The sequence below is a fragment of the Bubalus kerabau genome, chromosome 4 (assembly GCF_029407905.1).
Source record: "Bubalus kerabau isolate K-KA32 ecotype Philippines breed swamp buffalo chromosome 4, PCC_UOA_SB_1v2, whole genome shotgun sequence".
In the NCBI taxonomy this organism is placed as follows: Eukaryota; Metazoa; Chordata; class Mammalia; order Artiodactyla; family Bovidae; genus Bubalus; species Bubalus kerabau.
The window spans coordinates 164827503-164841871 of record NC_073627.1 but is presented as its reverse complement, the minus strand read 5'-3'; the positions used below and the strand labels follow the sequence as shown (position 1 = coordinate 164841871).

General features: G+C 39.6%; 1 protein-coding gene across 6 annotated transcripts in view; it reads right to left on the bottom strand.

Moving 5' to 3' along the window:
* Nucleotides 1-14369, bottom strand: part of SLC44A1 (solute carrier family 44 member 1) — a 251700-nt gene that overhangs the window by 168062 nt on the left and 69269 nt on the right. For all 6 annotated transcript variants that reach the window (XR_008713846.1, XM_055579212.1, XM_055579208.1 and 3 more), the window contains exon 3: nucleotides 8726-8868. Coding sequence is in view for 5 of the 6 variants with exons in the window: in XM_055579212.1 (XP_055435187.1) it covers nucleotides 8726-8868 (143 nt within the window). In the remaining variant the exon portion in view is untranslated. The remainder of the gene's footprint in view (nucleotides 1-8725; nucleotides 8869-14369) is intronic.

The window sequence follows — 14369 nt, the reverse complement described above, 5'->3', positions numbered from 1 at the left end:
CATGCCCATGCTTTATAGGACCGTTACCACCAGAGCTCAGCTATAAATACAAACCACTTTCTTCTCTGGGCCTTCGTTGGTGCTCACATGTGTTTGATGTGATGCTTTAAGGAGGTTACCCACTAGATAATCTTAAAGATCCCTTTCATCTCTGGCACTTTATGGTTCTAAGATAAATGAGCTCTTCCAGGTTGACCCAGCCTCAGAGTCTTATTTATAGCATTGTTTCTATGCAGAAAAATTTTACACATTTCATCCAACTGACTTAAAAATTAACTTTGGGACATAATCCATTTGAAGTTGAGGCATTCCAGTATCTCATAAAATATTGTCTGCCCTGTTCCTATACATCTTTATTACTACAGTAAATACTATTTGGGGAGAAAAGAACACATAAATTAAAATGATAAAATAAATAAATAAAATACAAACTTTTTACTACAAATAGAATTCTTATAGTCATTTTAGCATCTTAAATTTTCTGGTTAGAATAGGTCAAAGACATTCTATTTCTCATGTCCCTCTTAACTTCCTTCCTTCCTATTTTATTGTAATTCAACAAGCCCCTATGAAATAACTCTTGAGTACTGAAATTTGGGAGTCATACAAAACATGGTGCTCCAGGGAGACAGAGCTGGGCAGTGTGGCTTTCAGACTCTAAGAGGCCCTAATTACCCCTACCTCCTATAGTTCAAAATCCTCCCGTTACATTTGGGTGTGGCCTGTGACTTGCTTCTAACCAGTAGAATATGGCAAAGGTGAGGGGTTATCACTTGCACAGTAATATTGTAACTTCCATCTTGCTAACAGACTCTCTTGTCTGTATCTCTGTGTATTGACACCCTCTCCTGTTGGCTTTGAAGTAAGCTGCCATATGGAGAGGCCATGTAGCAAGCACTGAAGGTAGGCTTTGGCTGATAGCCAGTAAAGAGTTAAGGCTCTTGGTTTAACAATCATCGAGGAGTGCATGCTGCCAACAACCACCTGAGCTTGGTAGGGGAACTTCCCCAGGAGAACCCCAGCTCTAATCAACACCTTGTGGCAACCTTGTAAAGGACTGAAGCAAGAGTCCTGAAAAGCCGCATCCAGATTCCTGACCCACAGGAACTGTGACATAGTACGTGTCTCCTGTTGTAAGCCATTATGTTTATGCAAATATTGTTACCTAGCAACTGATCATTAATATAGGCAGATGAGTAGCACAATATTATTAGACAACAACTTAAAGGCAACAGAAATCCAAAATAAAGTTCTGGGATTAAGGTAGCTTTGAAATATTCCATAGAGAGGGTATATACCCAAGTAACATATACGTGTTGCAAGAGGGAGGGCATCAGAGGGCAGATACACTGAAACCATAATCACAGAAAACTAGTCAATCTAATCACACTAGGACCACAGCCTTGTCTAACTCAGTGAAACTAAGCCATGCCCTGTGGGGCCACCCAAGATGGGCAGGCATGGTGGACAGGTCTGACACAGTGTGGTCCACTGGAGAAGGGAATGGCAAACCACTTCAGTATTCTTGCCTTGAGAACCCCATGAACAGTATGAAAAGGCAAAATGATAGGATACTGAAAGAGGAACTCCCCAGGTCAGTAGGTGCCCAATATGCTACTGGAGATCAGTGGAGAAATAACTCCAGAAAGAATGAAGGGATGGAGCCAAAGCAAAAACAACACCCAGTTGTGGATGTGACTGGTGATAGAAGCCAGATCCAATGCTGTAAAGAGCAATATTGCATAGGAACCTGGAATGTCAGGTCCATGAATCAAGGCAAATTGGAAATGGTCAAACAGGAAATGGCAAGAGTGAATGTCGACATTCAGGGAATCAGTGAACTAAAATGGACTGGAATGGGTGAATTTAACTCAGATGACCATTATATCTACTATTGCGGGCAGCAATCTCTCAGAAAATGGAGTAGCCATCATAGTCAAAAAAAGAGTCTGAAATGCAGTATTGGATGCAATCTCAAAAATGACAGAATGATCTCTGTTCATTTCCAAGGCAAACCATTAATATAACAGTAATCCAAGTCTATGCCCCAACCAGTAACACTGAGGAAGCTGAAGGGGAACGGTTCTATGAAGACCTACAAGACCTTTTAGAACTAACACCCAAAAAAGATATCTTTTTCATTATAGGGGACTGGAATGCAAAAGTAGGAAGTCAAGAAACACCTGGAGTAACAGGCAAATTTGGCCTTGGAATACGGAATGAAGCAGGGCAAAAACTAATAGAGTTTTGCCAAGAAAATGCACTGGTCATAGCAAACACCCTCTTCCAACAACACAAGAGAAGACTCGACACATGGACATCACCAGATGGTCAACACCGAAATCAGATTGATTATATTCTTTGCAGCCAAAGATGGAGACGCTCTATACAGTCAGCAAAAACAAGACCAGGAGCTGACTGTGGCTCAGATCATTAACCCCTTATTGCCAAATTCAGACTGAAACTGAAGAAAGTAGGGAAAACAACTAGACCATTCAGGTATGACCTAAATCAAATCCCTTATGATTATACAGTGGAACTGAGAAATAGATTTAAGGGACTAGATCTGATAGATAGAGTGCCTGATGAAGTATGGACTGAGGTTCATGACACTGTACAGGGGACAGGGATCAAGACCATCCCCATGGAAAAGAAATGCAAAAAAGCAAAATGGCTATCTGAGGAGGCCTTACAAATAGCTGTGAAAAGAAAGAAGCGCAAATCAAAGGAGAAAACGAAAGATACAAGCATCTGAATGCAGAGTTCCAAAGAATAGCAAGAAGAGATAAGAAAGCCTTCCTCAGCGATCAATGCAAAGAAATAGAGGAAAACAACAGAATGGGAAAGACTGTGATCTCTTCAAGAAAATTAGAGACACCAAGGGGACATTTCATGCACAGATGGGCTCGATAAAGGACAGAAATGGTATGGACCTAACAGAAGCAGAAGATATAAGAAGAGGTGGCAAGAATACACAGAAGAACTGTACAAAAAAGATCTTCATGACCAAGATAACCACGATGGTGTGATCACTCACCTAGAGCCAGACAACCTGGAATGTGAAGTCAAGTGGGCCTTAGAAAGCATCACTACGAACAAAGCTAGTGGAGGTGATGGAATTCCAGTGGAGCTATTTTAAATCCTGAAAGATGATGCTGTTAAAGTGCTGCACTCAATATGCCAGCAGACTTGGAAAACTCAGCAGTGGCCACAGGACTGGAAAAGGTCAGTTTTCATTCCAATCCCAAAGAAAGGCAATGCCAAAGAATGCTCAAACTACCGCACAATTGCACTCATCTCACACGCTAGTAAAGTAATGCTCAAAATTCTCCAAGCCAGGCTTCAGCAATATGTGAACCGTGAACTTCCAGATGTTCAAGCTGGTTTTAGAAAAGGCAGAGGAAGCAGAGATCAAATTGCCAACATCCACTGGATCATGGAAAAGGCAAGAGAGTTCCATAAAAATATCAATCTGCTTTATTGAGTATGCCAAAGCCTTTGACTGTGTGGATCACAATAAACTGTGGAAAATTCTGAAAGAGATGGGAATACCAAACCACCCGATCTGCCTCTTGAGAAACCTATATGCAAGTCAGGAAGCAACAGTTAGAACTGGACATGAAACAACAGACTGGTTCCAAATAGGAAAAGGAGTATGTCAAGGCTATATATTGTCACCCTGCTTATTTAACTTGTATGCAGTGTACATCAAGAGAAATGCTGGACTGGAAGAAGCACAAGCTGGAATCAAGATTGCCAGGAGAAATATCAATAACCTCAGATATGCAAGTGACACCACCCTTATGGCAGAAAGTGAAGAGGAACTAAAAAGCCTCTTGATGAAAGTGAAAGTGGAGAGTGAAAAAGTTGGCCTAAAGCTCAACATTCAGAAAACGAAGATCATGGCATCTGGTCCCATCACTTCATGGGAAATAGATGGGGAAACAGTGGAAGCAGTGTCAGACTTTATTTTTGGGGGCTCCAAAATCACTGCAGATGGTGATTGCAGCCATGAAATTAAAAGATGCTTACTCCTTGGAAGAAAAGTTATGACCAACCTAGATAGCATGTTCAAAAGCAGAGACATTACTTGCCAACAAAGGTCCATCTAGTCAAGGCTATGGTTTTTCCAGTGGTCATGTATGGATGTGAGAGTTGGACTGTGAAGAAAGCTGAGCGCCGAAGAATTGATGCTTTTGAACTGTGGTGTTGTAGAAGACTCTTGAGAGTCCCATGGACTGCAAGGAGATCCAACCAGTCCATTGTGAAGGAGATCAGCCCTGGGATTTCTTTGGAAGGAATGATGCTGAAGCTGAAACTCCAATACTTTGGCCACCTCATGTGAAGAGTTGACTCTTTGGAAAAGACTCTGATGCTGGGAGGGATTGGGGGCAGGAGGAGAAGGGGACAACAGAGGATGAGATCCTGGATGGCATCACTGACTTGATGGACATGAGTCTGAGTGAACTCCGGGAGTTGGTGATGGACAGGGAGGCCTGGCGTGCTGCGATTCATGGGGTCGCAAAGAGTCGGACACAACTGAGCGACTGAACTGAACTGTTCTTTCAAGAATTCAGACTGGCAGAGAGGTACACAGCATACAGGCTGAATCAACTGAATATTACGGAGAGTGGCACCACTGCACTGAGAAACAGTGAGGGGAGGTTGCAGAGGTACATGGAGTCCAGGTCATGCCAGGGCTGAGTGGGCTCATTTTCAATAGGTAACAATACAAAAGGAAAGGCTCTTGAGCAGGGAAATGACAGTAAAAAGGGCTTTAAAGAACTTAATCCTATCACAGTATAAAGGATGGAGAGGATTAGAGATAAGAAGACCAAGAATAGATGTGCTGGCACAAAGGTCTTCAGGAGAGGCCAACAAACATATGGGGGGGTGGGCAGTGGTGGTTTCACACTCATGAATAATCAAGGTATGCAAATAAAACTATAAAATACCATTCTGTGGTTGAATCAAATTTGTACAAAAACTAATAATACTAGCAAAGATAAAGCAATCTCAGTGGGAGATTTACATTCCCACTATCAGTGGGAATGTAAATAGAACAGACTTTATGGAAAGACAAGTCAGCAAAATGCATGAATAACCTTAAAATACTCAGATCCTCAGATTCTAATTCACTAAGAACATATTTAAAAATAAATAAGTTTATTTACCCATCCAACAAACATTTGAGTGTCTACTACATTCCAGGTACAGAGGATATAGCCGTGAACAAAACAGACCTCACCTCTGCTTTCATGAAACTTAGAAGAGACAAACATTTAACAAATACTGATGAAATAAATGTATAATTACACATATTACAGGACACAATGGAACTTAAATCATGAGCTTAAAAAATACCTTTCTGGGAAGTAACATTTATACTGAGATCTGAAAGATGAATAGAATTTAGCCACATGAAAAATAGGAGGATTTTTTTTTTTTCTGATAGGAAAAAAAACAACATTCATGAAGGCAAGAAAGTTAGCTATATTCAATATTTTAGAGGATTCATTCATTAACCTATTTAACAACTATGTGTAGAGGCCCTAGTAAGTATCAGGTACTAGGTGCTAAGGATAAGGGATGGGAGAAAATGATCAAGGTCAAGACAAAACAGGTATAAAAAATCCTGTAGGAATGGAAGGGTGTGGTATTTATAATAAAGCCAAAGATGTATGTGTGAAAAAGGAGAAAATCAATACACTTGGCAGGAAAAAAAAGAGAGAGAATGGAGTATACGTTCAGTTCAGTCGCTCAGTTGTGTCTGACTCTTTGTAGCCCCATGGACTGCAGCACACCCAGGCCTTCCTGTCCATCACCAACTCCTGGAGTTTACTCAAACTCATGTCCATTGAATCGGTGATGCCATCCAACCATATCATACTCTGTCGTCCCTTTCTCTCACCTTCAATCTTTCCCAAGGTCTTTTCAAATGGGCCAGTTCTTTGCATTAGTTGGATAAAGTATTGGAGTTTCAGCTTCAGCATCAGTCCTTCCAATGAATATTCAGGACTGATTTCCTTTAGGATTGACTGGTTGGATCTCCTTGCAGTCCAAGGGACTCCCATAAACACAAAGGCTGTCTACCTCCTTTCAAATCCAAATAGTATAGACTTACCTTAGAAAGGTACATTCAAAACCGTACTATTCATTTATAAAAAATTACCATTTATAGATAGAAATAGGCTTCCCTGATTGCTCAGATGGTAAAGAATCTGCCTGCAATGCAGGAGATCCAGGTTCAATCCCTGGGTTGGGAAGATATCCTAGAGAAGGGAATGGCTACCCTCTCCAGTATTCTTGCCTAGAGAATTCCATGGACATAGGAGCCTGGCAGGCTACAATCTATGGGGTTGCAAAGAGTGGACATGATGAGTGACCTTCACTTTCACAGACAGAAATACTTTAATGACTCAGGGCTAAAATGCTCATGTGCAAAGAAGAAGAAGTAGAGATCAAAAATAAATTCTAACATGGATACATAAGTTAAGGCATTGCTATACTTGAGGGATTACCCTACAGCTATCCATGAGTGTGTCCCAACTATGCTAAGCGCTCAGGGAAAAGGAACCATTTTTTCAGAATAATAAGCAGGCTTTCTTTGCAAGAGGCCAAAATGTACATAGAATAATCTGAGGATTTGAAATTAAGGACTGAGTTTGTGATTGACATGTAATAACACTGCTATATTTAGAATGGATAACCAACAAGGATCTACTGTATAGCACAGGGAACTCTGCTCAGTATTATATAACAATCTAAACAGGAAAAGAATCTGGAAAAGTATAGATACAGGTCAATGTACAACAATCACTTTGCTATACACCTGAAACAAACACAATAGTGTTAATCACCTGTGTGAATGTGTGTGTGTGTGTGCGCGCGTGCGTTCAATTGTGTCTGACTCTTTGCGACCCCATGGACTGTAGCCCATCAGGCTCCTCTCTCCATGGAATTTTCTAGGCAAGAATACTGGGGCAGATTGCCATTTCCTCCTCCAGGGCTCTTCCCACATCTCTTGTGCCTCCTACTCACTTATACGCCAATATAAAGTAAAATATTTCTTAAAAATTAACCAAATGAACCTCCAAAAGGTTACAGATGAACTGACAATTACACAAACTTTATGATAAGAACGTGCTTGGAGTTACTAGCAAGTTAAAAGGGAGCCATAAAAATGATCATGACCTCATGTGAGCAGTAAACCCAAGGAACTAGAGTCCTTCATCTCCTGTCTCCTCAATTATCCAAATGGTAATATCTTATGTTTGGTACATGTCAACAGCATTAAAGAGTATATAATATTTGACACTACCTTAAAAAAAAAAAAAGATATGCAAAACTCTACTATTTTTGCACTTCTCTGTGAGTCTAAAACTGTTCCAAAATGAGAAGTAAAAACAAAATACATGGGTAGATTTGCTACAGCAAATAACACAAAGCCTAAAATTTGTGTTAATTTCATAAAGCAAACAAAAAGAAGGACAAATGAAATAATCCTCCAAATTATGCTCTCAAGTCCAATTTTTACTTCTCCTGTTAGGGGACGGCAGGTACCTATCAAGAGAAAAGCTCATGGTCTGTCTTGGACAGTCCACTGCCCATCAGACTTCTGGGGAGGTGTTTTCAATCTCTCTAAACCTTTGCTACCCCCATCCCACAGGTTGGTATCATATACTTCTTGACTATTGCATTCTATACAAATATTCATTATTACTATTTAAAATTTTTTATTTGAACTGCATTATTCCTTCATTAAATGGAGAAATATCTTTTAAGATTAACTATTTGGATTTTTTCAAGTTTTTTAATTTATCAAATTAATCTACTTTAGTAGGGGCCCAGATTTAATCAACATATTTATCTAACAATAAATAGAGTTATTATATCTCTCAAAATATTATAGAACTACAGTCTAAAAAATGTTTTTATTTGCATTAGCCTTCTCCTATAAAGTTCACTAATGGAATTGGCTAACCTTAAAATTAGTGTGGTTAATTCTAAAGACCTGTATTTATTTATTAGACCTGTCTAATAAAGTTTGATGGGCATAAATACACAGTTTGGAACAAATATATTGACATCATACATACAATACATTTGATAAGATGTCTTTTTCCCCATAGACAGTAAAAATGAAATAATAGCTCTTTTGAAGAAAAGAGGTGATTAAGTCAGGAATTTCAAGAAATCCAAAACCTGAACCTCGAAAACCCAAAAGAAATTTCAAAGTCTGACAAAGAAAATATATCTTTTATAAAATTGGAAATCAGTGTGTACTTATAAATGATGCACCACAAAATGTTTCATTATAACTTTACTGTGTCAAAATCCATTATCCATCTGCCTTCCATCAAGCAGTCTTAGGAAGAAAAAGAGTATATTGTTTTCTGGGTTAAAACTTCATGTACAGCCTACAGGCTAATGGAAAACAGAGTAGGAGTACAAGAGTAACTCTCTCAAATCATGCATTTACTCATTAAAACCTCAAGGTAGGCCATTTTAACATGGCACCTAATTTTGTTTCCTGGTGAATGTATTTATAGACCAAAACCAGAAATGATTCAAGTGGACAGTTAAAAAAAAAACCAACAGGAAGCATATAAAAATAATATTAAGTAAGATATTATCTTTATAACAGTAAAAAAAAAAAAAAGCAGGATGCCCCCTCCCCTTTCAAGTTCCCACAGTGTTCACCATTCAGGCACAGGCTACTCACTTCCGATGGGTGTGGTCCATGCCACTGTTTGGTATTGCTTCCAACTCTGCATTTTTCTGCCCACAGATATTTCCATAGCTGTCGTATCCTGATACTAGTCTTGCTGCTGCACCTGTTGCTACTGAAAAGCCACAAATAAATCCCTAGAGGAAAAAACAGAAAAAAACATACAAATAAACCATTTCAATAGCAACAGCCACTACTTGATACGATAATGAGCTTCTTTTGTCCGCTGAAGGGAACAAAGAGCTTTCTTTCCTTATTGCAAACACTATTCCACTGTTTTCCTTGGGTTTCACATAAGCTGTACAAAGAAGTCCACAGGGAAACACTATTTACTACAATAACAAAACAAATCTCAAGCTTTTACATTGTAAGTATGTCTTTGCATTTTATAATAATAATAATAGCAGCTTCTTTGTACTGAACATCTGCTCGATGCCAGGATCTGTACCAGCTGCTCACCATACATTATCTCTAATCCTCATGATGGGGAAACTGAGGCCCAGAGAGGGTAAATAAGTCATCCAAGGCCATAGAAGCTACTAAATTTCAGGGCATAAGACTCAAACCTAGCTTTCTTCATTCTTTAAATTTTTTTTTTTAATATTTATTTATTTGACTATACTGGATCTTAGTTGTAGCATGTGGGATCTAGTTTCCTGACCAGGGATTGAAGCCAGAGCCCCCTGCATTGGGAGTTTGGAGCCTTAGCCACTGGACCACCTGGGAAGTCCCTATTCTTTAGTTTTATTTGGTTGTCAAAGAGTTCTGTTAAAGAATAGCAACAGATGAAAGACAAAAATTCAAAGAACAATAGGTATGTGGGTTTCGAATTATCACTTCAGTACACACAACACTTCTGTTTTCTTCCTGCAATAAAGTTGTGTAGAAGCCAAAGAATTATACGGTGAAGTACATTCACGCTCTGAATATTGGCGACTCAAGGCCAGGGAGGCCCTGGGTCCATGTGCCACAGAGGTCACTTCATTTCATGGGGATATGCTTCACCACAGTACCAACGGCAAATGGTACTCGCTTCAGAACTGCATCATGTTTGCCAAGTCAAGGATGCATTGATCAAAGCAAAGCAATAAACCCTAAACTCAATTGCAGGCTACTGGGCATAAGAACAGGAAACAAGGTGAGTCACTATTATTAAACTGAATTGGGAGAAAAGACAGAAGTTAAGATATATTCTTGCAATGCGGTCACTAAAAGATTGAGTTTCTGTTATCTTTAACAAAAGACACTAAGGTTAATGGCGAACCTTTCCAATACAGTTCTTTAACGAGAGGCATCATAGAGTAATAGAAAGAGGATCCAGAAAGATCTGGATTCAAACCCTCACTCTACCATTTACCACCTATATAACCTTGATCCATTTACCTTCTTAGACTGTTTCTTCCTCATCTCTGACAAAAAATAATATCAACTGTTTCACAGCCAAACGATGGGGCCTCCATGAGATAACACATTTCTAACTTGTAGCTGGCCCTGTACACAGCAGGTAGTCAATATATTGTAGCTGCTAATGAAAAAGTCAGACTAACAGAATAACAGTAATTGGGGATTAACCAAAAATCCCTTCAGTTCTGAATTTTGGGAAAAAATGTTCTAGGGGGTGGCAGGGGAGGGGGGGTGTGGGGAGTGAGAAATACTGTCAGTCATTTCGTCATTACAGAGAAACATTTGGACCACAATTACCATCTTTCACTACTGGTCTAAAATAGCAAAGCACTTGCATAATTAAAAGGTTATGTTCTTCTTTCACTTTTTATAGAAATGTTCTTCTTACCTTTGATAAGTACTTTGTGTTACAGATGGCCTTCAATGGTTCCTGAAGTCCCTTTATGATCATTTTTAACAGTACTGTTGGAAACATACATGTGCGTGTTTTTGTGCATGTGTGTGTTTGTGTTTTTAAATTATAGGCCACCTCATATCCCTCTGGGATGTAGGCAGAGTATAAATTATAAATGTTTCATGTATATGGTAAAATGGGACACTGACATATTTTCACATAGGCCATTTAAACTTTTTAGTAGCTTCCCAAAGCATTAGAGTGGAGAGGGTGAGAAGCTGTAGGAGGGAAAGGAAGGGGAACAGGAAGCTAGTAAGAGAGAGAGAAACCATGACTGTTATCCTGGAGATGTCTCATGGTACAAGTAGTGACAATGGAGAACTAGGCCAAATATAATTAAAAAGATAATCTCCTTTTAAAAAAAAAAAATTGTGAAATCCAAATGCAGGAAGCAATATAGTTTCAGATGAGAAAAAATGGTACATGAAATTAAAATAGGGTAAGAGAAACTTTACAGAATGTACTCTTTAATTCAATGGCTCCAAGAAGCAGATAGAGTGTTATTTAGCAGAAGGAAATCACATTAATGAAGCAAGTTGTAAGGGGGATAAGGAAAGCTTTTATACACCTATAGTAGAGAGCAGTCACTAGAGAGAAAAGAAGTCTATTCGTAAGGAATAGAATCATGGTTAAGAACTTAAAATGACTGAGCCACTGAAGTGCTTTCAGAACTGCTATTTCAAGAGAGAGTGAGAAGGAGCAGACAAATCTAATCACAAATAGGAGGTGATTCAAATCAGATAAAGAGACCAGAGATGGTAGATCACAGGCAAGATCTGGCAACTAATAAGTGTCTATTGCTTATGTGGGAGAAAAACAGTCTGCTAATTAATGGACTGTGTTCATCTCCCCTTCACATCACAAGTTTAGTTCAATTTAAGAAAGAGTTTTGGCTTAGTTTCACTCACTCTTAGTCAAAAAAAAGGACACGTTTCATTTCACAAGCCATGTTTGAATTTCACACATGGAGCCTTTACCACACCACTGAGCAAGGCAGAGGTCTTAGCTTTGCTCTGAAGAAAAGAAAAGTCAACAAAACATGCATGAGGTGTGGGGAGGGAGTATGAATATGGCATTGTGTTTCAAGATAAAAAGACTTTAGGCTTACAGCCTTCTCCCAGGGATTAATGAAAATATATCCAGAATTTTTTTCTCAAAGACTACCTCTCTTACCTTAAACAACACTTGGAGTCAGTCTGCTAGTAACTAACTTGTCAAACCTTAGAGTAACACTTGGCTTCTGTTCCTCCTTTTCCAAGAACTCTGAGACCAGGAGGCTATTAGGACCCAGCAAACAGCATAGGATTAGAAAGTCTGATGCAGAACTAATACTTATGCAAACAAATTTCAAAAATAAATTTAAAAGCTTTGGCAATCTGCCAGATTTCGGGATTTCTTTAAAGTTTAATGGGATATATTACTGTAAGAAAGAGGGAAGAAGGAAAAAACAAGAATGGTTGGAAGTCTAGGAAATATCAAGTTCACCCTGAAAGAACTGAGATATTCTCAAAAGAAAAAAATAATAATGGGGCCTGAGGAAGCTAAAATCAGAGAGGCTATTTCATGGGCAGCCTGAGCAATTAAAAAAACATAGACAAAGAATATATACTGAGAACTGAAACCAGCTGCAAATACTCATGACCCCAGGTAAGTCTCTTTAACACTTTAAATTCTCTGAGGCCCAGTCTCCTTACCTGTCACTAGGAATGAATTAGATTAATCTCAAAAGTCATTTCCGATTCCAAAATTTTATGATTCTAAGGAAAACTATTAATAGAAACAGAGTCAACTTTTTTAGGCTATACTTCCAGGGAGAAGTATGGGCCCATTTGATCCACTGTAATGACTGAGCATGCAGTATGTGCAGGTGGCGAGGAAGAGTAGATTAAAAGTAAATGGATTTAACTGTACATTTAAAAATAGTCAAAATAATAAATTTTAAGTTATGTACGTGTGTACGTGTGTGTGTGCTCAGTTGCTCAGTGGTGTCTGACTCTTTTGCAACCCCATGGACTGTAGCCTGCCAGACTCCCCTGTCCATGGGATTTTCCAGGCAAGAATACTGGAGTGAGTTGTCATTTCCTTCTCCAGGGGATCTTTCCAACCCAGGGACAGAACTGGCGCCTCCTGCATTAGAAGTGGATTCTTGACCGCTGAGCTACCAGGGAAAACGAAGTTATGTATATTTTACCACAATAATAAAGACAGAAAAACCAAAGGATTTAACAGAGAGCAGGCAGTCATTTTGGATCAGGTGACCTTAAGGTAATTTCTGGCATGCTGTTCTTCCTATTCTATGATCCTGGCAAAGCACAGCCCATCACACAGGTGACTAAACACTTCAGTGAGTCTTTGAGTCTTTCCCTTTGTGCTGCCTGCTCCACAATAGTTAATGAGGTAGAAACACTACACTCTGAGAACTAGACTAAGACTATAAAATAAAAAAAAGGTCCTTGAAAGCAGTCTGAAGGGACGACCTATGCAATAATGGCTCTAAAATTCAGCTCTAGTCCAGATCATTCTCCAAAATTCCAACTCTGTATTTCCAACTGCTTATCCCTACCTGCACACCCTACATGTCTACAGTTCAGTTCCTTCCACGTTTCCCCAAACCGCTTTCCCTTCCAGCATACGCCCCATCTCCATCAGAAGCACCATTTCTGACTAGACTGCACAGCTAAGATACAGAGGGAGAGGACGCTGGCTTTCTAACTCTGCATTAGAGGAAGCAGTAATGCTAAACTCTATGCTCAAAGAGTCTGACATATTGAATAGACAACATTTAACTGGCAGGTGAGGTTACTGTGTTCTACAGGTCCACGTTCTCAACAACAACTTCTGTTTTTCCCAATGCCAGGCAACAAAGAAGGGACTGTCTCTCGAGGCCTTGCCTTCTTCCTCTTCTCTCCTGGGTTCAATGCTGCCACCATGTAATCTTAGACAAATTATTTAACATATCCCTGTGCCCCCTTATCTGTAAAATGGGAATGATGATAACCAGAGTAGCACTGAGCAGTTGTGAAAATTAAATCTGTGTTGAGTGCAGAGAATAGTACCCAGTCCATAGTAAGCAGCAATAATGATTAAGAATAAGTTGTATGAGTTGTCTGTATCTTCTGTCTTTCAAAGTATGTACTCCTTTTAGTACATACTTTTAGTACAAAAGGACCCTCCTCTTTATTTATTTATTTATTTTTGGCTGGGCTGGGTCTTCACTGCTGTGCGGGCTTTTCTCTAGTTTCAGAAAACAGGGGCTAATTTCCAGTTGGGGTGCACGGGCTTCTCATTGAGGTAGCTTTTCTTGTTGTGGAACACAGGCTCTAGGGCACGTGGGCTTCGGTGGTTGAGGCATGTGGGCTCACTAGTTGTAGCACGCGGGCTTAGCTGATCTGTAGCATGTGGGATCTTCCCAGATCAGGGAAAGAACCTGCATCTCCAGTATTGGCAGGCAGATTCTTCACCACTGAGCCACTAGGGGAGCCCCAGCTTCCTCTTTATCCTGACTTTTGTGGTACGATGATCTGGGCAGATTTGGTCCAAGTGAATCTCTTTTCTCTCCTCTTTTCACATATACCTCTCCTTGGAACAGAATGAAGTCAGCCTAACTAAGGTGGGAAGAACCTTGAGCTCATGTGGCCCAAGTTTCATTCCACAAGCCATGCTTATTGAGGAAGTCTTTATTGGTAATCAAGTGACTGCTTGGGTACTAAGAGTTGTACTTTGTTTATCTATCCTACTCTTGTTCCTTCATGTGCACAGAAACTGTGGTTTGGAACCTAC